Source organism: Taeniopygia guttata, chromosome 1 (genome assembly GCF_048771995.1).
Source record: "Taeniopygia guttata chromosome 1, bTaeGut7.mat, whole genome shotgun sequence".
NCBI lineage: Eukaryota > Metazoa > Chordata > Aves > Passeriformes > Estrildidae > Taeniopygia > Taeniopygia guttata.
Genome location: NC_133024.1, coordinates 91399801 through 91424724, shown reverse-complemented (window position 1 = coordinate 91424724; position 24924 = coordinate 91399801). Strand labels below are relative to the sequence as shown.

The 24924-nt window shown below is 39.6% G+C and overlaps 1 protein-coding gene across 8 annotated transcripts in view; it reads left to right on the top strand.

The window, feature by feature from the left end:
• Positions 1–24924, top strand: part of NAXD (NAD(P)HX dehydratase) — a 50993-nt gene that overhangs the window by 21914 nt on the left and 4155 nt on the right. For 6 of the 8 annotated variants that reach the window (XM_030280197.4, XM_030280204.4, XM_030280187.4 and 3 more), the window contains 5 exons: positions 891–999; positions 15253–15303; positions 15382–15486; positions 15832–15952; positions 24360–24480. In XM_030280197.4, the coding sequence (XP_030136057.2) occupies positions 891–999; positions 15253–15303; positions 15382–15486; positions 15832–15952; positions 24360–24480 (507 nt within the window). Of the gene's footprint in view, positions 1–890; positions 1000–15252; positions 15304–15381; positions 15487–15831; positions 15953–18848; positions 18969–24359; positions 24481–24924 lie in introns of those variants that run through there. The other 2 variants (XR_003961851.4, XM_072933593.1) reach the window with 2 other exon arrangements.

Here is a 24924-nt window from a genome sequence, read left to right as displayed (position 1 = left end):
TACAGGGAGCTTCATTCCCCCGTGCTTCAGTTAAGATGTTCATTTAATGTTGTCACTGATGTCAGAGATGGGGGGAGGGAGGCTAAATTTTCCCTCCATACTACTGTCAGTAAGGATTAACTGCAAATGCTGGGCAGTGCTTTCAAAATATTCTGACCTATTTACACAACAAAACTGATCAGAACAAAATAAACAGTTCTGGTCAGTGGCTGAATGCTGTATTGTGGCAGCTATATTTGGCAGTGAATTTTCTCATCTTTTTCCCAATGTAGACAAAAGCCAGAATGCCATAGAAATTTTAAGCACTACAAGCAGATAATGCCCATACTGAATAGCTTGTTTCTCCTGTTGCCTTTTGGGGAAAGGGGACAATTTAACTGTAATTCAGTTGGAACAAATTCTTATGAAGCAACTGACAAAAAAGCATATGAGTAGATTTATCATTCTGCCATGTAGGGTAATAAACAATTGCATCATTTCCAGCAAGCTGCAGTATATACCTGTGAGATGGTGGATTTCTCTCCAAAGTATAACCTCTGCAGAAAAGCATTACATAGGGAATTGTGACAGACTCTAAAAATTGTTGGTTTCCTCCTTGGGTTTTATTTTTTTATTTTGTAACAGCTGTAGTGCATACTTGCAGTTACTTGCTCATTTTTATGTGGTATCTCCTAAAGAATGAATTGAGAGCATTTTTTCATTTTAGCTATTTGGACAACCATTCTATATTTTCTGTGTCACAAGGTTCTTGGTAGTTAGGAGGATAAAATTGCCTGACACTCAAGAAATACCTCTTTCTATCTTGCATCTTGAACTCAGTTTCTGAGAATACTAAAAATGAAGCCTTTTTAAACTTCTCTTTATTATTTTTTTTTCACACTTCCTTGCAGTGATAGTCCCAATGCTGTCCATGAGGTGGAAAAGTGGTTACCACGGCTGCACTCGGTTGTCATAGGACCTGGCTTAGGTAGAGATGAAGTTCTGCTTGAGAATGCTAAGGTAATGTGCATACTGATATTTTATCCTATGTCTTTATGTTGAATTTTATTAACCATTCCTCTCTTACATCATTACATAAATGTTCTTGTTATGGTTCCTAATATCAAATTTAATAAAATATTGTTGAGAATTACAGTTTCTGTCTGTGGTCTTCATTGTTAAACTGTAACCTTCAGTCTGAATTTTAGGCACTTGTAGGGTTGTTCTGATTTGCTTTTGTTTAGCTTGTGAAAGTCACTAGTTAAGAAATAAGTGTTGGTATATCTAAATAAAAGGCTCTGTGTTTTCTTAGGTGCAAAGCACCAGTACTGTAAGTACATAAATATGGATTTGAGTTTCTAAGTTTTGACAGCTCATATCAGATGCACTAAAGAACAGGGACTGTGACCTCTTGCAATAAGAAATAATACTCTTAATTATAATAAGTTGCAGATTCTGCTTTGAAGAGATAATCCTATTTTCTATCAAGCCTTAGTGGAGAGCTGAAACAGGAGAATAGATAGTCTTTTTAAATAATATGTACTTAGACCATCTTCTCAATGATGTTTTCTATTACTGCCAACACGTCTTTGTGTGTTTGAAGTGTGTCTTTCAGTCTAATGTCAATCTAATTTTGTACCATTTAATTTTTTTTCCTGACCAGTATTACTGAATTAATCAGTGGCACTAACAAGTGGAATTAATATAATTTACAGAAATGTTGACAGTTACACAGTGATATCATGAAACAGAGTAGGCGAGAGACTGGAGACCACATTATCCAAGTGTTTAGAATACCTTGAAAACTATGAATGGCAGTTTTGCTAGGATTTTGTTAGAGAAAGTTGCTATTGGAGTTTCTTGCTTCTTTAATTTTTTTTTGAAGGAAAATGTATATATTATGATACAGAGGTGCAAAAGTAATAGAGATTAGGAAATAAAGAATATAAATTTATTACAGCTTTCATTACATTATTCTTTGATGAGGAAATCAAATTGTATTATGAGTGAAATTTTAAACAGATTTTATTATTTTTTTGAAAACATTATTTTCAGATTTTTTTTACAAAAAAAATATTGGAGACAAATTCCATTTTTTTTTGGCTAAAAAAAATAACTTTGGGTTTTTTTCCTAAAGGAAAACAACTTTAAACAAAAGCAAATAAGAATTCATTTAGAATATCTAAGACAAATGTCTTTTATATCAGAATTCCATCCAGGGTTTATGTGCTTATCTGTACTACAGAAGTATCTGGAAGATTTCTTGATTGTATATTTTTTACATTGCTAAAAATAATATTGCTTTCCTAGTGAATTACAAGCATACTTTTACTTCAGTCTGGCTGTCCTGTGTAATCCAGCTTAGAGTTAAAGAAACAAACCCAGCCAATAAAGACAAGGCACTTGGAAGTTACTTCATGCTAAAAATCTCAGGGCACATTCATATGAGCTGTGGATCTGGCCTTATTAATTTCAAGTCATATTAAAGCTCAAGTTCTTTGTCTGCACTGTAGTTTTGTAAGTGTTCATTAGTTACCCACTGCTGGGGTTTTTGACGTGCCGCTGGGGACAAGAGACCCCTGGCTGCCTGTCTGAGGGAGACTGGTGCTTCTCTGTGCTGGGTCTCCCTCCTGCTTCAACAGCGAATTTTAGGTGTGAAAAAAAAAAAAAAACAAGAGGTGACAGTCTTGCAATTTTCAACTTTTATAGGAGGCTGGCTTGGTATAAAGTTTTCTGGTTTCCCTTTAAGCTAACTGTGGCGTGTGTCGTGTGAACACCAGGCTGGGAGGTAGGTGAGTGTCTGCTTTCTGGTCAGGGTTTTGTGCTGGTGATGGTGAGATAGAGCTTCCCCTCTGCCTCCTTCTGTCCATTAAGGTGCTGAGGCATTGCGTTCTGGCATCTCTCTAAAGCTGTTTTTACGTCAGTTCTTGTCAGTATTGTGCCAGCACATTTCCAATTAATGTGTTTTTCCAAACAGTCATGTGTTTGGGCGGCTTTTCTCTTCTGAGCATTGAGAAATTAAGAAATTAATTATTAGTGCTGTAACCTTCAATTTCTGGTATATGGCCAAAAGACAGTGTTTTGTTGTGGAATAGCTTGAGTGCTTGTTGACCAGATGGTGCATCATCTCCAGATCAAAGAATGCTTTGCTTCCTCAGCATCTTTAGTATGTCACCTGCCTCCCTCATTCTTAATGCCTGCACTGCTCACTGTGGCATTTGAGCTCCTTTCAACAGTCTTGATTTTAAGAAACCCACCTTGTGATCAGTTTCCTTTGATTTGATTTCTTTTTCCTTGAGCACTATGATAGTCTTTGAATATATATTTACTGTCTTCCTGCAATTTTGTGGGTTTGGATGTAATTCCATTTACAAGTCCTGTTACAAGAAGCTGCTCTGCAAGTTATAACCTCCTTTTATAAGGCACTTGTGTGGGTCTGTGCCAGTAACATGCTGTTACTCAGTTGCTTGGAGCTGATGCTCTGTCAGAGCTTTCTAGCCATGGGCTTGTGAGACCAGGGGCTGCAGCTTCAGAAAATTCTCCTAAAGAAAGCATTTGTTGTGTCCTGATGTCTGTACACCTGGATTCCTTACAGATGTGGCAATTCTAGTCTCAGTCTGGTTAAACCTTCGAATTCCAAAGCCAAATAAGCAGTCCAAGCAGATTCTCTTCAAGAGAAAAGAGAAAAAAACTTATTTCTGCTCCTATTCTTAGTTCTGGAGTGTGCAGATTGAAACATTTCTGCTCCTCATACTACTTCAAACCTTTGAAATGCTGTTACCACATCTGGTGTGAAGGTTGGCCATGATGTCAGCTTTCTTGTTGGGAACATCTGGCCATCTGTTTATTCCTTTCATTGTCCATGACTGATTCTGGCCAGTGATACCAGTATGTTATTTCATCGAGTTCAGCTCAGTTGGAGTGCTGCTGCTGGTGGCTTAGCCTGTTGAGAAAGAGCTTACACATAGCTGCTATGTGTAAGCAAGGCCAAGATCCCAGTGACTGTCCTCTGCTTAGAAGCAGCATATTTCCAATGCTGTTGGATGTTCTCCTTTTTTTCACACAGCAGCAGTGTTGCATCCCTATCACATATGCCAGTCACAATTTACTTCATTCAGCTGTTGCATGTGTGTTTGCGCTACTGGCTTTACTCTGATCTGATTTTCCTTCTAGGAGAAGCTTGGAAGTAGGGAAATTTCTGCCTGTACCATCAAGAGCTGTTTATTGGGTGTGTGAGAGAGCCAGGTTCCTCTGTTGCAGGGTGATGAGCGCAGTTTCCGAGAGGACTTTGTTAAAAATGACAATGTTCCTTGCATAGCCTCCGGGGAGAGCCTCATGCTCCAGATGTTCTGCATTCTGCTGCCACCTAGCAGTGAGGCAGTTACAGGCTGAGCTATGGATGTCCTTCATCAGTTTCCATCCTCTTGTCATCTCCTTTCCCCTATTCCTTCTGGCTTTGGGGCCAGATGGACTGATACAGGATTGCTGCTGGAATAGCAGGTACTGCAGGGATCACATAGACAAGCATTCATGCTTATGAAGAGCCCTCTCCTTAACTGAACTCTTCCATGCTGGAATCTTCCTTGCTTGTCACTCTGTTCCTTGCCTCTGTCCTTGAAGTGGCAGCACCCAGTCCTGGACCCTGGTCTTCCAGACTTCCTGTGTCTTGCTTAAAGTCAGATTGGAGTTTTCAGCAGAGCATGCTTGCTTTCCTCCTGTAGGAGAGAGGTAATGATTAATGGCAAGAACAGCTCTGTGTAATTCAGATTACATGATGAAATTGACTGGGTTCTCAAGCCATATGCTTGTTCCTCTTGCTCAATTCTCAGTCTTTGTTTTAGCTTCCAGAACATGTCAGGACTACCAGCCTGGGTTTTCTTTTGGCTGAGGCCCTGCCTAGCTGCTGTTTGTGCCTATTGCTTTTGCTGTTTCTCTTCCCTCAGCGCCCTTGTCCTGCAGTGCTTCCTTCAGCCCGTAAAGATCTCTGCTATCTATTGGATATAAATTCCAGAATCTCATTTTCCACCTCTTGTGACATCATCTTAAGGTTGTGTTAAAATGTCTTGGGTGTAGTTAACATCTATGTGATGAGAGAGGCTTGGGCCCTTGTCACGAATCATCTCCATCAGGTGTGCCCAGAGAGAAGCCATTTGAAATTTTCACATGAGTGGATTCTCAGTTCCACCTTGACTGAGGCATCAGCCTCTCTGTGTTTGCTTAGGTGGATTATTTTCCCCCTTTCAAGCCTCGTGCATTCGAGATTTAGGCAACACTTCACAGCCCTAATAAGTTGTGAGAATGGGACCAGTGCTTCACTACACTATCTGCACTACTTTTTTGCAAGATCAAGAGCACTGCAGGATACAGGGCCACCTGTTGTTATCATATATGTTATGATATGATATAGGATAGAGTTGAATCTGTCACTGTGGGCCTTGAAAAGGATTTTCCTCTTGATATCTAAGTAGCCCTCTCAGTTCTATTTGTACCACAGGTGTAAGGCACCTGAGAAGTGTCCCAGGTGAATGTTGCAGGTGACAGATTAGTATTGCCTGTGGTACCTACCACCATGTACAAATATGAACCAACAGAATGTATTATTGTTTGGAGTCACTGCTCATGGCAACTCCAATGAGCAGTATTATTTTCCAGAAACTTCTCTCTAGCATGTGTTGTGCATTTGCACCCTCCCTGTTTATACCCTTTGTAGGTTCTTGCTGTGAGGATTCAGCAATTCATAAGGAACTGAAGTAGCAGGATATGCCTCTTTCTCTTCTCAGCCCTCAGCTAGGATGAGGTGAGGTAGCTGGAACTTTGTGTTTTGGGTACTGCAAGGGCAAAACCCAGTGGGATGTGTGTGCCCTCTGTGAGAATGTGCGTGCTGTCATCCTTCCCCCAAGGCCCAGCATTGATGCACATATCACAAACAGCATGCAGTGAAAAGCTGATCTCCAGCTAGCCAAGCTTTATTGCTTTCAAAGGGCCTGATGAGACTCAGAACTTGTGGGTGTCATCACCTCAGGTGGGGCAGTTGCTGGGTTAGGGTGCGGGTCTTTGTGGGGGTGTTACTGGTGTGGATGAAGCTTGGGAACACCAGCTTAAGGCAGAGATACCTTCTTGGTTATGCCAAGAAACTACTGCTCCTTGAGCTAAGAACTATTAGTATTCTGTGGCTTCCTCACAGATGGCTTGATTAGAAAAATAGTGTTTGAATATATGCTAACAGTACCTTAAATACAGGTTTATGCAGCTTGCAAACAGAATTTATTTCTAATATGTATAATGGATCTTGATGAAAGTCATTCACAGGGAAGTGGGATATTTATTTGCTTTCTGCATGTAGGCTTATATTGTTGTTTAACTTGATTTTGATGCTCAAAAGCATTTGTCAGCAAAACACTGGTATTGAATATCTTTTCAACTCTTTCTGAGCTCATTCAGCTAGAAACCCTAAAAATAAATTGGCAGTGATAAATTTAGTTCATTAAGTTCATCTTAAGCATGACAAGTTCGTTTTAAGTTTATGTTTATTTAAGGCAAAGTGCCAACAGCTGACCATGAATATCTTATGCCAAATCTAGTTAACATAATCAGCTATAAATTGGAAACCTTGTAGAGTTTTCATTGTGAGTGCAAACATTAAGTGAATGTTTGTGAATGCATGAGAAAAAATAGTGCTTTTATTTATTCTGATGAAGATATTTATACTTTGGATTGCAGTAAAAAAGATTAATACTTAAAAGTGGATGTTCATGTTTAGGGCTGAAATGTATGTATAAATGCAGCTTCTGAAATGTTCTCTGGTTGACCATGATTTTGGAGCAGCATAGGCAAAAAGGAGTGCTCTGGGTTTTTTTCATAGCTAGGACAGTATTTCAGAGGCTTTTTCTTTTTTCTTATTGTGTTCAGGCATTACTTCGGCTTATGTCACTTCTTCAGGAATTTAGCATGTGATTGAAGCTGATATTAAGAAACTGTTAGTTGTAGTTTTCTTCCATGCTTAAGGCAAGTGATCTAATTTGAATTCAAAGAAGGAATCTACAAATGAATAATTTTCTTTTTTTTTTTTAATGTAGAATAGAACAATTTTGATTAGCTGCCATCTACAGAGTCTCCAGATTTGTGAATTGTAACAGCTTCTAACATCTCCCAAAGCACTTAATGAGCCTGATAGTGTAGAGGGGCATCTTATCACACTCTGCCTGGCTTAAGTGAAACATTTTGCTGAGCACCTGAAAATCTGTTTTGGAAAACAGGGCTTAGCATATGGTACTACAGTTAAAAGACAAAAGACCAGCTTAAATTGAATGGAGCATAAACCATGAGATGAAGAACCTATTTGTTCCAGAGCAGGGATATTCGTGTCTATTAGGTGACTCTTCATTCACAAGTGGTGGTCATTCTTTGCATGAGGTTCGAGGGCTTAGTGGAGAGATTAATGAGTTAGTGACAGGTATGCATACAGAAATACATAAAGTAAAACCCAGGCAATTGGGCTAGTTAAAAGTGATTTTTATATATACATATTGTCCACAAAGAGAGATTTTCATTGTCTTTGCTGAATTTTGAAAAGAGGATGGGTCTTTGGATCAGTTTGTAGGAATTAATAAAAGCACGTTTAAGAGACAACTGCACATTTTAATCAGCAAGTCAGTAAAAGCCTAAAACCAGTTTGAAATTTCTAAAAAATATGGCGCTAATGGGAAGAATATCAAACAGTACAACTCCATTCTTAATGTTTTTCAAACTTCTTGCATCAAATAGAATATATTAAGGGAAGCTTCTCCCCCCTGCCAGCTAGGACTGTAGCCTTGAGCACAGCCTGTGCCTGGGATATTTGCCTACTTCTAGCTTTGTGCAATATTACAAATTCCTGCTTGCCAAGCCCATTTTCCAGGCATCTCCACCAGAGAGCTGCATCCTGACCTCTATTGCAGCTAAGTCCCTGCTAACTCGGCATTTATCCAGACTTGAAGCAAGCAAGGCAGAAATGCTTCCTAGGGCTTTCAGTGTCTATTTGTAGGAATCGATTTGCAGCGTGTTGGGGTGGAACCTATTTGTTCCTCCCGGTCACCTTGGGGAGGAGGATGTGTGGAAATGCTTTGAGCTGCAGCATTTACAGGAAAATTTTGTCTCTTTTCTTTAATCACCCTGTTTCAGACAAAATCATGCATTGAGGATTTCTGGGTGAGAGCAGCATCCATGCAGAAAATAGAAGCAATTATAGGTGGTGTTTCAACAACATTTTGATCCTAGCTTTCAGAAGAGGGTTCTTTGTAAAAGAGACTGCCACTCCCAGTGCCAGGTTATGCACATTTGCATGTCTTTACCTAACCAGGGTGTGTAATTACATACTCAGCGTTTGCAGGTTGCAGTGGAGTGCACTTTCAGTGGGTTGAAGGCACTGCTTCCTAAAGTGTTTGGATGCCACTTTGCTTGATACTGTCCATTACTATGGCATGTTAAGGCTTGAATTTCTTTTTGAGAACATGAGTAAGACTTTTCCTGAGAGTGGGTGAAGACATGACTCTTGAAGGGACTAAGAAAATGCAGTGGTTTTTGCTGATGTCAAGTAAAGCAATCTTTCCTTTGCTAGGTAGAAAAATAGCAATGTGAAAATTAATTACTGTTGTGGGATATATATTGCTTTATATATTCTGCTAGTCTTGATTTCTGTTCATTTCATTAAAATTCAATCTTATAATTAAATGACTGGCTCTAATTTCCTGATTCTTCCCTTTGTAAACACCAAATGCCAAAGTTTTCTGTAGCTGAACTAGCTCATGAGGAAGAACATAAGTAGTGATAAAAATACTAATATATTAAAAGTCACTGCAGGCATTCTTCTGCTAATCCACATCTAATTAAAAAAGCTGAAAAGTAGGTCTGACTTAGGTGTGGCAAACCTACATAATTGTCTTTTCTGTGGATCTGTGGAGAGACAGCTTTTATGCTGTTGCATGTAGGCAGCAGAAATAGGATGGGTGTTATTGCTGCCTCGTGGACTGCAGGATTTCTTTCCAAGACTGTGGGCACTGGCTGAGAGAGCACCACCTGTTCTCTGTCCCTGGGGCCTCAGGGTGGCTGCTCTCTGAAACTTCAATTGCTGATAAGGAATCCTTTGCTTGTACTCAGGAACTCCATAGCAATTTATTCCTCCCTCCCACGTTCCCCACTATTCTCCACGTGGCTGTTTCTTACAACCAGTGGCTTATCTCAGCCCCATTCCCTTTTCCATAATACGTGTGGAAGTGTGCAGGAGTCGTGGATGTCCATGTTAGTACAGTGCAGGTGAATCTTGTGTTTCACAGCACAGCTGCAGGCTATCAAATGGTTAAATATCATCATGCTTTTCTGCATTGCTGTGTCCTCTCTCAGCAGTATCCTGTCCATTTGTTCCTTCAGGCTTCTCCCTCCTGCAGTCCTTTCCAGCCTGAATAATTCTGCATTTGTGTGTGTGTTGTACAAGTATCAGTGTGTTGGGGGTTTTGTGTTTCAGGATTTTTTAGGGGAAGTGTGCTGGTTGGTGTGTTTTGGTTTTGTTTTGGTGGTTTTGCGTATTTTGTGTTTCAGCTTTGTCTTTTGGGTTTCTTTTAAAGTTTGGAATTTGGGTGTGGAAATCTGTTTTAAAATTCCCATGTGAAAGTTGGGACAGGAAACAGATTTCTACTACAATGAATGTATTGCATTTAAGGAAATAGTTTCCATGATAATAAAAAATAATGAAAACACATCAATTTTTCATCCTTACTTTGTAAATTTTTGAAATTGCAGTAAAGAGTTACCTTTCCTCAGATAGACCAATGGTTTCTACTGTGACACAGGTTCTTTTTCAGTTCTTACTGAGTAGGCTGCTTGCGTAGAAGTCCTGAATAATGAGTCAAAGAAAAAGATTTTTCAGGAAATAGTGTATTTCAAGGATAGAGTAGGAGTAGATTCAGGTTAATTTTACCCTCTCTGGCTTTATTCCTCTCAACCACCACCACCAAAATTGCAGTGACTGAAATACTATTTTGGGCAAATCTAAATGTCAAGTATTTGGTGCTGCTAACAAATTATAATAACTGTGAGAGAGTTTGTCCTATAGAGCATCTTTGTGGGATGTGTGAATCCCAGGTAGTTTCCTCTTTGGCTTATTGAGGATAAGAAGCTTCAGATTTGGTTTTGTTATTAGGAGAGGAAACTCCTGCTACAGATTTGTTCTAGCACAAGTACTGCAGTCTTGCAGTACAGTTTATCATCACTGATTGTAATAATAGGGGGTTGGCACCTCTTTTCCTTTTCTCATGCAAATGTTGAATCACTGTTTCAGAGGACTACCAAGTATTTAGCCAGCTGATACAAAGAATAATATCTCTAGCAAGTGATTGCCCCAACCCCATTATTAAGACTCTCAATATGAAAGGTAAAAGACTGAGTTTTGGCCCTGGCAGAATTGCAGAGAAAGGATCTAAGTTTCAGTCTTTGATATCTTAGCTACACAGTGTGGCTGTAGGTCTTAAGGTTGGGTGACAACAGTGCATCATCCTCTTCTTCTCATCATTGTCCTCTCTCTTTGTGACTCGTGCCAAGATTGCCTTGTGAGTTCAGTGCTTCAGTTTTGGACGTCCTTGAGGGCTTAGGAGTAAACTGAAGGAAGTTCTCCTGCCTTGCTCCAACCTGAACCATCACTGTTGTACTATAATACATTCTGTGCACAGAAAGTTTGTTCAGTGGGCTATCCTGGACCTAGACTCTTCAAATCCTTAATATTGAAAATGCTGTTTGAAGGGAAGGGATGATGTCTTGGGCTTATCATTGATATCTGTATGTGTTGCTGTTCACTTGTCAGTGGTGTTTTGATTTCAGCTTTTGTCTTAGTGACATTTCTTAATATTTTTAATTGTCAATGTTCTCTTCTAAATCCTTTTCCATGGAAATAATTGTTATATTGGATAAAACTGAACAGATGTTTTCTGCTCATACATAGAATTCTATCAGGAACTGTTAAATAGGTTTTGGTGTGAAAGCAGAGTTAGCCTGAGCTGTATCAATTGGGCAGTTAACAGTGAAGGTTCTTCTGTATCTGCAGGTATTAACCAAAAAAAGTCCATGCCAAATACCAAGGTAAAAATACAGCTGAAAATTGAGTTTTGCTCATACTCAGAGGGTGTTGCCATTATTGCAATAAACTCCTGTTAATGCAATATTTAAGTTTTGGTTTTTTTTTTAAATACGATATTTGCAGAAATAGGGTGTTTAAAAGTGGGCTTAATCTCACCTAATTCTTGGTGTCTAAAACAGTAAAGTGTCTCTGCACCCCCTGTGATAGCTGAGGAGAGACAGATATGTCTGTTGGCTGTTCATCCCACCCTAAAGGAGGTGTCTAAGCTGCATGGGATGAGCTGCTCTCCAGTGGTCCTGTCCACAATCAGTAGGAAGCAGAGGTTCTCCTGTGAATGTGGTGTCCTTCAAACGTGCCTTAGGGGGGTTGCCTGATCTTTACTGGTTTATTAATTTTGAAATCACCCTTTGTCTCCCCAGAACTTCCTCTGTGAGGTTCCTTGTCTATCTCCAAGCAGTTTCTCTCTTGATTTAAGGAAGAAAGAGGAAAGGAAAATGATTGGGATGGAGGCTTTTATTATTGTTTGGCAATTTTAAAATAAAAATCTTTCTAAATAAGACAACTTTGTATCCCCCAATTATTTGTTTTATAAGGAGAGGAAGAACAAGCAAAGATCATTTAGTATGTTAGATTAGAAATTGATACCTCAGAGACTTAGTACACAATAAGATTTGCTTGCCCAGTGGTTTTACTTAGCAAGATGAAATTTTTCTTCGGAGTAGAGATCAAATGTTTCAGGATTGTGGAGGATGTGCTAGAGAGGTAGGAACTCAAAACATGAGTAGGAAAAAAATGCCTTATTTCTCTAAAGTTTACCAGTAATCTGGCCTTCCAGATGCTATTTAGCTGTAGATACACTGTCATGCTTTGTAACTTCCACTTTGTTTTTTAATCTTATACATACATTCTTTTGGTATACCATGGATCTTCAGGGTTGCTTATTTAGGAGAGAGCGAGACATTACAGTAGCCAAGATGACAATTACGAGGAAACATGAAAAAGGGCCAAACAACAACAGCAACTGCCAAACTTCAGCTTCTTTGGGAACAGAATTTTGGCAAAATTCCTTTCCTAGATTGCTTATAATGCATTTAAGAGAACAATTTGGAAGGATAAGAGATTTGGTGTCTTCCTTCAGACTTCTATACTGACTCTGTTGGGGAAACCTTTTTTAGTTTAAGAACATAAAGTGTCAGGAAAGACTGGTTTACTGAAGCTGACATACTAGAATAAATTGGTGATTCATATTAGTGGGAAGTGGAGCAGTAATCATTTTAAGTGTACTGAAGGAGTTTGGTGAAGCTGCCAATATACAAAAATATTCTAATTATAACCAGTTAGAAAACCAGGTTGCAGCAAAAGGTATTTGTACCTTCAAAGATTGGGGGAGGATGATCTTGCTGAGGTCTGGGTCTCAGTGCCCTATGATATCTAATCAGAAGAGCTTAGTATAATTCAAAAATAACTGGGCTATTGGATCTATAACATGCATTTATACAAGGAACATACAAACAGCAAAACAAAATCTGGTTGCTAGATCCACAGCTTTGTTTTATTGTTACAAAGTGAGCCAAGTTAAACATAATTGTTAATGAACTTAACACATCAGGAACAAAGCAGTGCAGCTTCTGTGAAGGAAAACAGCTGTGCATATCTGTGCAGATTAACATGAATGAAATAAGAAATTACTCTCTGATACATTTCTTGAAAGCTTTGATGATAGGGTACTCTGGTTTTCAGGATGCCACAGTTAATTCTAGGTATGTTTTAAGACTCCATCCTCACACAGCTGTTAAGTATACTTACTAATAAATTTGAATAATTTAGCAGTAGCTGAACCGTAAGAGTTATGTAAAACTTGCAATTGGTTCAAAATTGTTCAAGTAGCTGAGTACAACACTCTGTGGTGTTCCCTAGGGATCTCAAAGGCGGTGGGCAGCTGGCAGTCTGACACACAGCCGAAGTTGTGCAAGTCTCTGTTGGAAAGGTTTCTGTTGTCTAGTAGCTTCTGCTGTAGCCACAGCTGTGTGTTGAGACAAGTCCTCAGGCTTGGAGCAGTGGGTAGTCTCAGGCTTCCAAACTGCAAACAGTGCCTGACAAAGAAAATGGAAGGGAAATACTAATGGAAACATTGTTATTGGAAAAATTAGAGTCAGGTAGTAATGTTTGTGAGGATATGTGTATGCCATATGTAATAATTTACAGGGAGCAAGGTGGTGCTGTTTATTTTGACCACTATACAAGAAAATAGAGAAGTTCAATACCCTGAATATTAATTAAAAATGGCTTCCTTATTACTTACATCATGCCTTACTAATGTGTGAAGCTCAGTGCTATATGATAGCTAATCTGAAGAGCTTAATAACATTCAAAATTAATTAAACACTTGGAAGGATACCATGCTCTGTTATCTTATACAGAAAAAAGATAAACCCTCTAGCTTCAAAGATGAGTTGGTAATAACCAACACTGAAAAAAATGTGACTGTTGGCCACTGTTCATTAAAAAGCCTGAGGATCAGTCATTGCTGCTGCTGGCTTAGGAGAGAGAACAAGGGCAGACAGTCTGCTCAGAGATGCTGCTTGCTGAAAAGAACACTTTTACAAATGCTCTGTTTTCTGGGCTACCTTTGTTTTGCTTTCAAAGCATAAAACCTCCAGACCTACAGGTGAAATGACATCATATCTACTGCTTGTCTCGGATGTTTGTATATAAACTAATACTGCAGTGGGGCTGTCAGCAGCAAAGCAACTGAAGTTAGTTATTATAGTTATTGGTAGATTTCTATCAAGGCAGTACTCACTGGGATTTTTCTGGTTTTATTTTAATTGAAGATGTATGTTTACTATGTATGATTTGTGTTGGCATTACATGCCTCCTACAGCAGACAGAGTGGGTGAGATTGCTTGTTTGTTTGCTTATTGTGGTGGGTTGACCCTGGCTGAATGCCACATGCCCATCAAAGCCTCTCTATCATTCCCCTCCTCAGCTGGACGGGGGAGAGAAAATACAACAAAAGGCTCGTAGGTTAAGATAAGGTCAGGAGAGATCATTCACCAGTTACTGTAAAAGTATGTGCAACTTGGGGAAATAATTGAGTTTTATAACAAATTAAATCAGAGTAGGATAATGAGAAATAAAACCAAATGGTGAAACACCTTCCCTCCACCCCTCCCTTCTTCCCCAGCTTGTTTTGCCTCCAAAATTATTAATTTCCCTGCTGTCAATGGTGCAGGAGGTCAGGAAATGGGTACTCTGGTCAGTTCATCACATATTGTGTCTGCTGCTCTTTACTCCTCGGGGGAAGGACTCCACCTTCTTCCCCTCTTCCACCATGGGGTCCCTCCAACAAGAGACAGCCCTCCATAAACTTCTCCAGTTCTCCAGACTTCCCATGGACTGCAGTTCTTCACAAACTGCTCCAGCATGGGTCCTTCCCACGGGGTGCAGTCCTTCAGGAACAGACTGCTCCACTGTGGGCTCCTCTCTCCATGGGGCACAGGTCCTGCCGGGAGCCTGTTTCAGTGCACGCTTTCCATGGGGTCACAGCCTCCTTTGGGCATCCACCTGCTCTGCTTCCTTGTGGGTTTCCATGGGCTGCAGGGGCAGAGCTGCCTCACTGTGAACTGCACCACAGGCTGCAGGGGAATCTCTGCTCCAGAGCCTAGAGCACCTCCTCTTCCTCCTTCACTGACCTGCGTGTCTGCAGGGCTGTAGCTTTCACATATTCTCACTCCTCTCTTCTCTGGCTGCAATGGTGACTTTATCCTGTTTTTAAACCTGTGATCCCATCACCATCACTGATTGGCTTGGCTTGGCCAGTGGCAGGACTGTCTTGGAGCTGGCTGGTATTGGCTCTGTTGGACGTGAGGGGAGCTTCCAGCAGCTTCTTGGAGAAGCCCTGTAGCCCATCTTCTCCCTCCCAAAACCTCCGTGAGTACCCCATACACATACCAACTCTGTGGACACTTAAACCAGGGAGAAAACATTGTGACTGTAAAATTACCTGCTGATATGAAAATCTTTTACATTAATTTGCAGAATATAACAGATCTTTTTCTATCACTTCATAAAAACAACTTGCATGGTCAGATTTATTGTATAAATTTGGTTTGGATCTTACAAAATCTAAATTACAAGCCTCTTAAAAGTATCTGCATTTTTTGCAGGGTATTATAGAGAAATCGAAAGTGAAAGGAATTCCTATCATTATTGATGCAGTAAGTATTTTCTTTATTTCAGTCAGTGGTTTAACATTTAAGAATCTTTTCAGTAAATGTTCTTACTGTGTTTTCCAGGATGGACTGTGGCTCATTTCCCAGCAGCCGTCTCTTATTCAAGGCTACCAGCGAGCTATTCTTACTCCAAACTACATGGAGTTCAGTAGACTGTATGAAGCCATGGTGAGCTGTATTTGCAATTTTAGTGCTTTTGTCCTTGAAAATAAGTAACTTATTACTGGCTTAAATATTATGTGCTATTTCTTGTATGTGAAAAAAAATCTTTCTGGGTTGTTATTCCATGGGATCATTGCCACAGCAATGCATATTCTTAAACTGAGCTCTTTTTTAAAGAAGATCCATTGCCATGCATTTTTTAACATTGTAGTGGCTATAGGAAAAAAAATCAGAGAAAAATATATACTGATGATGTTGCTTTTTTTCCCTGTGCATATTTAAGTAGCATGTGTTAGAATATGTTGTTCTAGTAGCAAAATATGTACTGTGTGTGGAATTCTTGTGTTGTAGCTTAGAGACCCTGTAGACAGTAGTGATCATCATGGATGTGTACTAAGACTCAGCCAAGCCATGGGGAATTTGACAGTTGTGCAAAAGGGAGAAAGAGATCTTATTTCAGATGGAGAGAAGGGTAAGTGAAGCCTTCTGCTTTCAGCCATGTGATTGTTCTGTTATGTTTGCTTTCAGTCATAGTCCAGTAGAGTGTATAGCAATTGGCAATATTCCCCTGAAGATTAGAGGGATTCTTGCCTTTGCAGATCGCCTTTAGATGATTTGTGTAAATTAATATTTTAATAGTGCACCTAAATTTATTTACTGAAAAAAGTTGCTGATTTTATTTTGCATTTATAGATGTTATATTTTACATTACATGGGTATTGAGAAATTAATTATTTAATCTTTGTGAACTGTTTGAAAGTTCTTTGCTGAGATGGTTTATATAAGTGCAGCTGTCATTGTTAAATTGATAGAATGGAATACTGTTAGTTGAGGATGTATCAGCATGTGTGAGAATTGAAGATGTTTTAAGGCCCATGACCTGCTCATTTCCTTGATGCTGCCCATCATGGGGCTGCAGATTAGCATGTACATATATAACTTTACAGCAGCCCTGACAAATTAAAAAATTAATTCTAGATTGCCATTACAACAGCATACCAATATGGTTTAAAGTATACTTAATAAAATTAGCTGCTTGTTTGATGCTTTTTATACTGATCATGTACTGTGATCAGTATAAAATTAATTCATGAGTGCCTTCGTCACATTTTGCCTGCATGGTCTTATTTCACACACATAACAAGCAGTAGCTCTGCTTTTAATTACTTGAAATGCTAATCTCTGATAAATGTTTATGCTGCTTCAGAACTGTTTTGTATATACAGTCAATTTTTCATTACTGGGAGCCGTGGAAATCTTTTATAACAGAAAAGCAGATGTAATACGACAACTGGTTTGCACAGAGCCACCTTCCACATGCCCCATTAGTGCAGATACTGGGGCAGACTGTGCAACAAGTGGGACCTGGAAGCAATGTGGTTACATCTGTGTGGGAAAGGACCTTCCTCACGAGGTATCCAGGTTTCCCCACAGGAAGTCTGCTGTCATATTTGCACCCACAGCAGACTTGATTTGTAACCGTGGACAGTCAGACCGGGCTTAAAGGGTGGATGAACTCTGCTGGAGGATAAAGTGTTTTGACTCCAGTTTATGCCAGCTAAAGAGCTTTAGAGCATTGTAGTTGTCTTCTTCCTCTGCTTTTATGTCAACAATATTCTTTTTATACGGGATTGTTGCTTTTTAAATGAACATTGGGAAGCCTGGGTGAGCACTTTGATATAGTACATTATCTAGTATACGTCTGTTCTCCTTTTGAACTGTTACTTTTGAGATAACTGTTCCTTTTGAGATAGATCTATCCCCACACCTGCTGGAGAGACAGGGCAGGTCTTGAGTGTCTCTTGTCATGCAGGATTAAAAAGCAGGAAACAAGTGAAGTTCTTTCCAGGTTCAATTTTGAATGTTCATATGTGGCACAAGTCCATGTATGTCTTGTGTGCTTTTGGGGTTTTTATTGGTTTTATTTTTTTCCCCACCTTGTTATTTGTCTCTGTTGTGCTCTGGTATTTTCTTCTACTAGTGAAGTGGTTTTTGTTTTTGAAATAAAAACAGTCCTGTTTTATAGCAGTTGATTGATGTCCAGCTGTAGGCTGCTTTCTTGTTCTTACCTTGGTGCTATCACTGGTGCTTTGTTGGATTACAGACGTTACAGGCAGCATTGCTTAGCTAAGAAAGCAGGTTATAATGTCTAAGAAGTGTTTTTAGAGTTTGCATGACTTTGAAGAACGTTCTTGAGAATTTTGCAGAAATTACAGACTTCACCTTCCTTTTAACAACAGAAAGGAGATTCTACTGTGTGCTCTGTGCCAAACATGGAATATGTTGTCCTGTCAATGACCTCGAATTCTTCAGGATTTTTTGCTCTTGTTTTTCATCTGTCTCTTCTTTTGATCTGATGTCATTTTTTTTTCAGCTAAGATTACATACATCAGGGAAATCCAAGGTTATTGGATCAGGCCAATGTCCTCTGAGCACAGTCAAACATTATGAAAAGATCTGTGTACTCCTCTTGCCTTTTATTTGTCATGTCATCATCCATTTGTAGTGCTTAAGCCCTACCTATTAGGCATTTCCTGCTTGACCTCCTGTGTTGAGCATAGTGACATTGTAGTTTGCATATATTACTTTTAAACTTTCTCCTTTGGGAAAATAGTGCATGTGAGATTTCCAGGAAAAAAAAAAAAAGAGAAAAGTAAGTCTCAGGGCTCTCCAGGAAAACCAGAAATTGAGAAATTGCAAACTTAACTGTGTAGCTTTAGTGTTTTCTGCTTAATTGTGGAGGAAGGAAGGCTTTTTGAAGATGGCAAATTTTGCAGTAGGAAAGACTGGGTTTGTGAGTGCTTTATAGCTTAGAGTGATTGTATTGGTTATTTTCACCGTATTTTTATTCATGAGTCTGTAGGAGATGCAGTTGACAGTTTACTTCTGCTACCTGAAGACAGAAAGGGTTACCAGGTGATTTGGTGTCAGGTATTGCTGAATATAAGCACCCTTTATATAAAAAGCACCCTTTATATAAAAAGCTTTATAATCCACCCAAGAGAGGCTCAGTAAATTCTGATTGGAAGCTAAAGTTTAAGAAATTCAAAGCAAGATTTAGACAAATTAACTAGTACAGCCACATACCTGAAACCTTGCTAGATTCACAAACTTGTAAGTGTCTGGATACCTCTAAAGTTTGTTTTCATGGATCAGACTAGATGGTGCAGGTGATTCCTTATGGCCTCAAAGTCACATACCGGCCTCTGTGAAAGCATTAGCAGCCCTCCAGTATAAAGGAGGTTTTTCTAAAATTTTTCTCCCTTTCAGTAGTGAGCTGCCAACTGGCCTGTGAACGTAATCCCTGAGATTTTAAATTAAGTTTTATATACTCTTTTTCTCTTTCCTTTTGCAATTTCACATTATAGCTTGGTCTACAGTTGTTGATTCCCTGCTCTACAAAGATGAGCTTCACCATGCTCTTGGTAGGTGATATCAGTGCCATCACTGACCAGGGTAGGAATGAGTACTCAGCCTATGGGTAAAAGGTAAGTCAGCTTTTATTCACTATGGCACAGCTCTCTAAGGTTATCTTTTTATTATTCTTTGGAGAACTGGTCAATAATAAAGTGTGGTTATACCAGTCCTAGTTCCTAACATGTTTAAAATTTGGTTAGGTCCTTGAATTAGAGTATCTGGATTTTGGTTTTTAAACATTATAGTGAGGTTTTCAGTGTTTGACCCTCCTCCCTTCCAAAAGGCAGGCTCTATGGGAGCCATCCTGCTACTACCTGGGACTACTTCTACCCGGAACCAGTAGACAAATTTGGTTTCTCTCCAGATGCTCAGCTGCACCTATGGTCAAAAGAAGCAAGGAAGCCTGCGAGGCAGAATCCTGAGTACTGGCTATGGGGCAAAAAGCCAACTCTTGCCATAGGTCCCCAAGTAGTGCTTCTAATTCCAGGAATTAATCTCCCCACACAGCTGGAAAAGAAGCTTCAGTGCTTGTCACTGCATGGCTCACTCACAGCTGCAGAGCAAATCTCACCTAGATTTAAAACTGAGAAGCAGCACCTTTGTCTCCAGTCCTGCTTCTGTAGAATGAGCAAAATGGGGAGGTGATGGTTCCTGTCCCTGGTGCCATTGTGCTGTCTCTGGCACGTGCAGCTCAGCCAGCTTCTCCCTGGCACTGTTCACCTGGCCCCTGGCTCCTCTGCCTATCCAGCAAAACTAATGGAAAATGTGGGTTATTTTGATCTCAAATTGACTGCTCTATCTCACACTCAAGGACTTACCTAAGTTTTAAAAGTATGATTAGGGAATGAAAAAGTATAAGCACCCTTTATATAAAAGCCAACTTACATTTTCCACATCAGTTGAGTTGTTTCTCCAGCCAGAAACATTAAACTTGGTTTCCCTGTCTGTATGCACTCTGGGACATGTTCCTGGGAATCCATGATCTCCAACTTTGTGCTTTTGTGAACTGACTTGCAAAAGGAAAAAGATAAATTTCTTACTAGTATAAATACATGCTAGGTCAGAGATGTATATTGGTAAGAGATTTTACTAAAAATCTGCTAATGGTGTAAATCTTGCATTGGTGGGGCAAAATGATCCTTGGTAGCTACATTATTTGCATAGAAAATGGAAATCTTAAGCCTTTTAATTAAACTGGAGTATGTTTGTTGTGTGGGGTGGCTGTTAGCTGATTGATCCAGTTGGATCAGAAGTTAGAATGGTCATGTTTCATACATGGATTCCTGACCACATTAGGGTGAGTGTAATACTCCTCCTCTGTAAGAGGAAAACAAGTGCAAGGAATTTGTTCAGGATGTCTGAGATTCAGGAGTTAAATTTAAATCTCCTGTCTAAATGTGATATTTCATGTAGGCTCTTCAGCCTTCTTGACCATCATCAGAACACCCAAACTATCCCATATTTCACATGCCGTGCTCTAAATGGAAAAGTAAAAACCATCCCAGAGAATATATTTTTTTCACTACTGGGTGAACATGGTGAATCAGGGACAAGCAGATACACACTAGCTTTTGTAGTTAGAAAAATTTGGTTTTCTAACTGTGATGTATCTAGGAGCTGGCATTGTAAATGATGCTGCCTGCATACAGCCATATCAAAATCTGTGCTTCCCAGTTAACTTGTAGTGCTTGAAGTCAGAAAAACTACTGCATTCTGACTTTTTTTTTCTTCAAAGAGAGGACAGCTATTTTCAATTACATAACAGACTGTTGTGTTTTTGTTTTTTTAATTAAGCATACAATACCCATAAATAGGTAATTCTGGGCTTTTGGCACTGCAAAATTTGGGCTGGGAGTTCTTTCAGCTTAAAACTTGGCAATGATACAGCTAGGTGTGACGTCATGATCTGAATGCTTTCACAAATATTGATGTGTATCTTACCATCACTCCCTTTTCAGCACTTCTTGAAGGTATCTTATGGCCTGAAATATATTAAATATAAACCTACTAAATGACTTGGCCAGAAAGTCTGGGGTAGAGTTTTTAATTGTTTGAAGCCTGAAACTCTTGAATTTCTACTTTACAATAGTCTGTCAGTATGACAGCCTTCAATTTTTTGTTTCTGTTGCACTCACTTCAGTATAAATTATTTCCATGGATTTAGGTACACAAGAAATCCATGTGATTATACGTGAGGGATGTGTTGTATTTGCTAAATACTGCCTAAAGCTCTGGCAGTATTTATATTTACAGATGTTTACTTGCTGAGACTGTGTTGAAACTGTTGAATAGGACTCTGGCTGTTCTGACTCTAGCAGATCTCCTTGCAGGCATTTCTTCAGTGATGACATTTTTATTTCATCTAGCCTTTTCTTCTGATAGTATATGTGTGCTGCATGGATAAGTGCTAGGGAGTTGGGTATTTTTTTTTCCCTGAGAGCTACTGAAAACTGTCTGTTACTTATACTGAGGTGGGTTTTCTTTGTTTCATTACCCATAGAAATAATGACATGAGATTTGGTTGCTCAGACCTCTTAGAAGACAGAAATAGACATCCTGCTGTAACAGCCAGCTTGACCAGCATTAATTGTGTGTTTCTGTCCGTGGGACTATAACTGAACCTCTCCATTGTTTTGATCCACACTGGTGTCAAACTAATTGACCTTAAGTGGCCCTGGCTGCTGCCTTTTCAAAATTGACACACTCTGGTAATTTCAGTCTTTTTAGTTTCCTTCTTGTCCCACCTTCAGTCATCTTGGACTCCTCAACTCTTCCAAGAACCATATTTTCTATGTTTGCTGATGTACATGCCCTCCCTAGTTGAACGTGCTACAACCTCCCTGAACAGCACATCAAAACCAGCTTCATCCTCACGTAAACAGAGCGTTGTGCGTGTGTCCAGGGACTAGAGCTGCCCACCTTCTTGGCATCATAGCTATTCAGCCATGTCCAGCTAATTGAGGTCTTGTAACACTGCCACTGGTTGTGGCTGCTCAGTTCAATGTACAGACATCACCTCCATGGTCCTACAAGAGCTGCTGGAGCTGCCTTCAGAGCAGGGCTCAGACATGCAGTGGGGATGTTGCACTGGGGGAGCGTGAAGACAGCAGTTTTGTTTAGCTGTTCTAGGAGAAGGGTGAGAAAAGTATCCTATATTGATTCAATAGTTTGTCTTGATGCCACTGTGGGATTCCTTCTTGTATTTTAAAAGCTCTTAATCATAGCTGTAATTCAGAAGTGTTTTTAAATCCTTTTCCCATTGCCTGTCATCATGTTCATCATCCTTTTATTTTGAGATGTTCTTTTATCAGCCGAGCCTCTGCACAAGAATTGTATTATATCTCCCTCCTCATTCAAGTGAATTTCCTCTAGTTCTGCTTCTTTGAAGGTATTCCAAGGATTTGTTTTCCAGCATCTGTGTGCAGAGTACAAAGGTTTGCTTTTGTCACTGCCTGTGAGGTAGTCTGTACATATTTGAGGCTTACTTTTTAAAACCACAAACAAAAGACCGCTTCTTTTTTTTTTTTTTTTTTTTTTTTTAAGCAGAGTATTATAATTGGCCTAGTTTGAGATCTTGCTTTCCTGTACAGCTCAAAAATGACTGGAAGGTTGTGGGGCTACAGAATAGTGGCAGATGGTGACATACAGCTAATAAGCAGGGGCTTGTGCTCAGCTGTCAGTCAGAAGGCCCCAAAGCTTTTGAACAGAGGATTTCCATCCTGCCTCCTGCCAGGAGTTCAAGCCCTCAAAGTGAAAATCCTGTGAGATAGCATCTTCAAAGTAGTAGAATTAGAGGTAATTTCTCCAAAGCACTGTATTTAAAATAAAAATAAGAATAAATCACTCCACCTAAAAGGGCATACCTTCTTCAGATAGCTAACTCAGAAGGGCATTACACTTGTGAAATTTGACATTAGCTACTGCTCACTGAGAAACACATACAGAATCTTAATTTGAGAGGGGGAGGGGGAAGGGGAGAAGAGTGATTGGGAAAATGAACTGCTGGCAAGGCTGCAGTGGTGTGTGCGCTGCTTGTGGTGACTAATGAATCTTTGCCCTCTCAGTGGCAGCAAACATGCACAACTGCCTGGCCTCATGAGCCCCACATTAGTGCAGGAATGATCACTAGGAGATGGAAGTGAAGTACAATTCTTTGCTGTTGCATGTAACAAACTGGAAGGGGTTTATTGGCTTTATGTAGTTTTTTACCACTTGTGAGTTAGGAAGATGTATCTGCAAGTCCTTCAGTTCTGTGCAAATTTTTTCCACTAGTTTGAAAAAGAAACATTTTTTCAAATGTTAAAAATATGGGCAGTACTCCCTCTAAAACACCTAGGCTGCTGTGTTTATACTCTTTGGAGAAACCGAGCCCAGGCTTGAGGTAAGAGCTGTTGTCCAAGCAATGCCTGGTCTTGCTTTATCGTTTGCTTGTATATTTGGCATGCTCAGCAGCACACAACTGATTGTGTGTGCAGTCCTGAATCCTGCAGTAGCTGACTGGAGATGCTAAGGTTCACACTTGGCCGGTCATGATTCCACCAGCTCTTCCATTCTCCTAGGAGAGGAAAATAAATTTCTCCTGGGTTTTTCTTTTCAGAGCCAAGCAAAGAAAAAAGCTAAGGGTAGGTACATACCCACAAGAGTTTGGAGAAGAGTAACAGAACTGATCGTGTTTTCTTTTTATGTGCCTTATATGTCCTCCAGGCTTCCTGCCTGGGCTTGCTGAGAGTGGAGAACAAAGGAGTTAAATGTAGTGAAACCATTTGTGTGTTCCTCATAGTTAAAGCTGCACAAAGAGATCAGTTTGACCAAGGTCCTTTGTATATTTAAAATAGAAATGTAACATCTGATATCCTGACACAGCCTGTCCACAGTGACACTGCTGACAGAAACATACACGGACGGTGAGGACACTGTAGATTAGCAGAAAAAATAAATGTGTCTTGCATGTACATTTTAGGAAGCCTAAAGAAAAGGCTGTTTCAATAAGATATTTTCATTATGGATATGGTAGAACATTTGAGATTTTAGTTCTATTTTGCATTTGCTTTTTGTAAACACGTTGGCGTATGTTGGCAAACTCTGAAGGTCAGAGACACTGAAGTTATGTTTGTGCAATGGCTTTGTGGAAGGACCTGGTCACCATCACCTTTAGGGTGATGCCTCATGATGCCACATGAATAACTAAAGTCACCTGTGCAGGCTGAGTGAAGTGGAAAAAGTGTGCACATTGTGTAATGTTATGTGCAAAGGAATAAAAGGTAACGAGAATAGTATTTTTAAAAATGTTCATGCTTTTTTTTTTTTCCTAAGGGTATTTCAGCATATTCTGCTGCCTGTGTTAAGTCTCTCACCTGTTAGTTGCTGCGTGCCTCAGAGGGTAACCCTTGTAGCTGCAGTGTTGTCATAGTAAGCAGAGGGATAAAAGCACGTGACTCTGGTTTTGGTTTGTCTGTTCACAGTCCTTGTGTGCAGTCATGAAGGAAGCAGCCGGAGATGTGGTGGACAGGGAGACCTCCTTTCTGGTTCTCTTGGAGTCTTGGCACACTGGGCATTTGTTGCCGGAGCTGAGAAAACTAATGGGTATGAATATTAATTATTAATTTAATTGCTGTGAGTCTGTGTTCACCTATGGCAAGTGTCATAGACCTGCTATTATATAAATTTCCAAATGAAATTGGACGTTTTGGTAAGAAGGTATCTGTCCAGTATTTTATAAAAGTATTAGGGTGTTATAGAGCAGTTTACACAACAATAATAATTTCAGTAAGACAAGCCCTGCAGTAGTCTAACATCTCCCAAGTCTGGGGGAAAAGAGCCTCTGGATCGGTTCATAAGGACATCTATGTATGAGGTACATGTTTTGAAAACAATTGAATGTAGGCAATGTAGAAAGTAGAAAGGATAAATAAGTGGTAGTCATTGGCAATAACATTTCTGTAATTCAAAACACATGTTGTTTGGCTTTGGTTTTTTTTTCTATTTTGGTGAATCCTCCTGCATTGTGGCTAAGTAATCCAGTGGGGA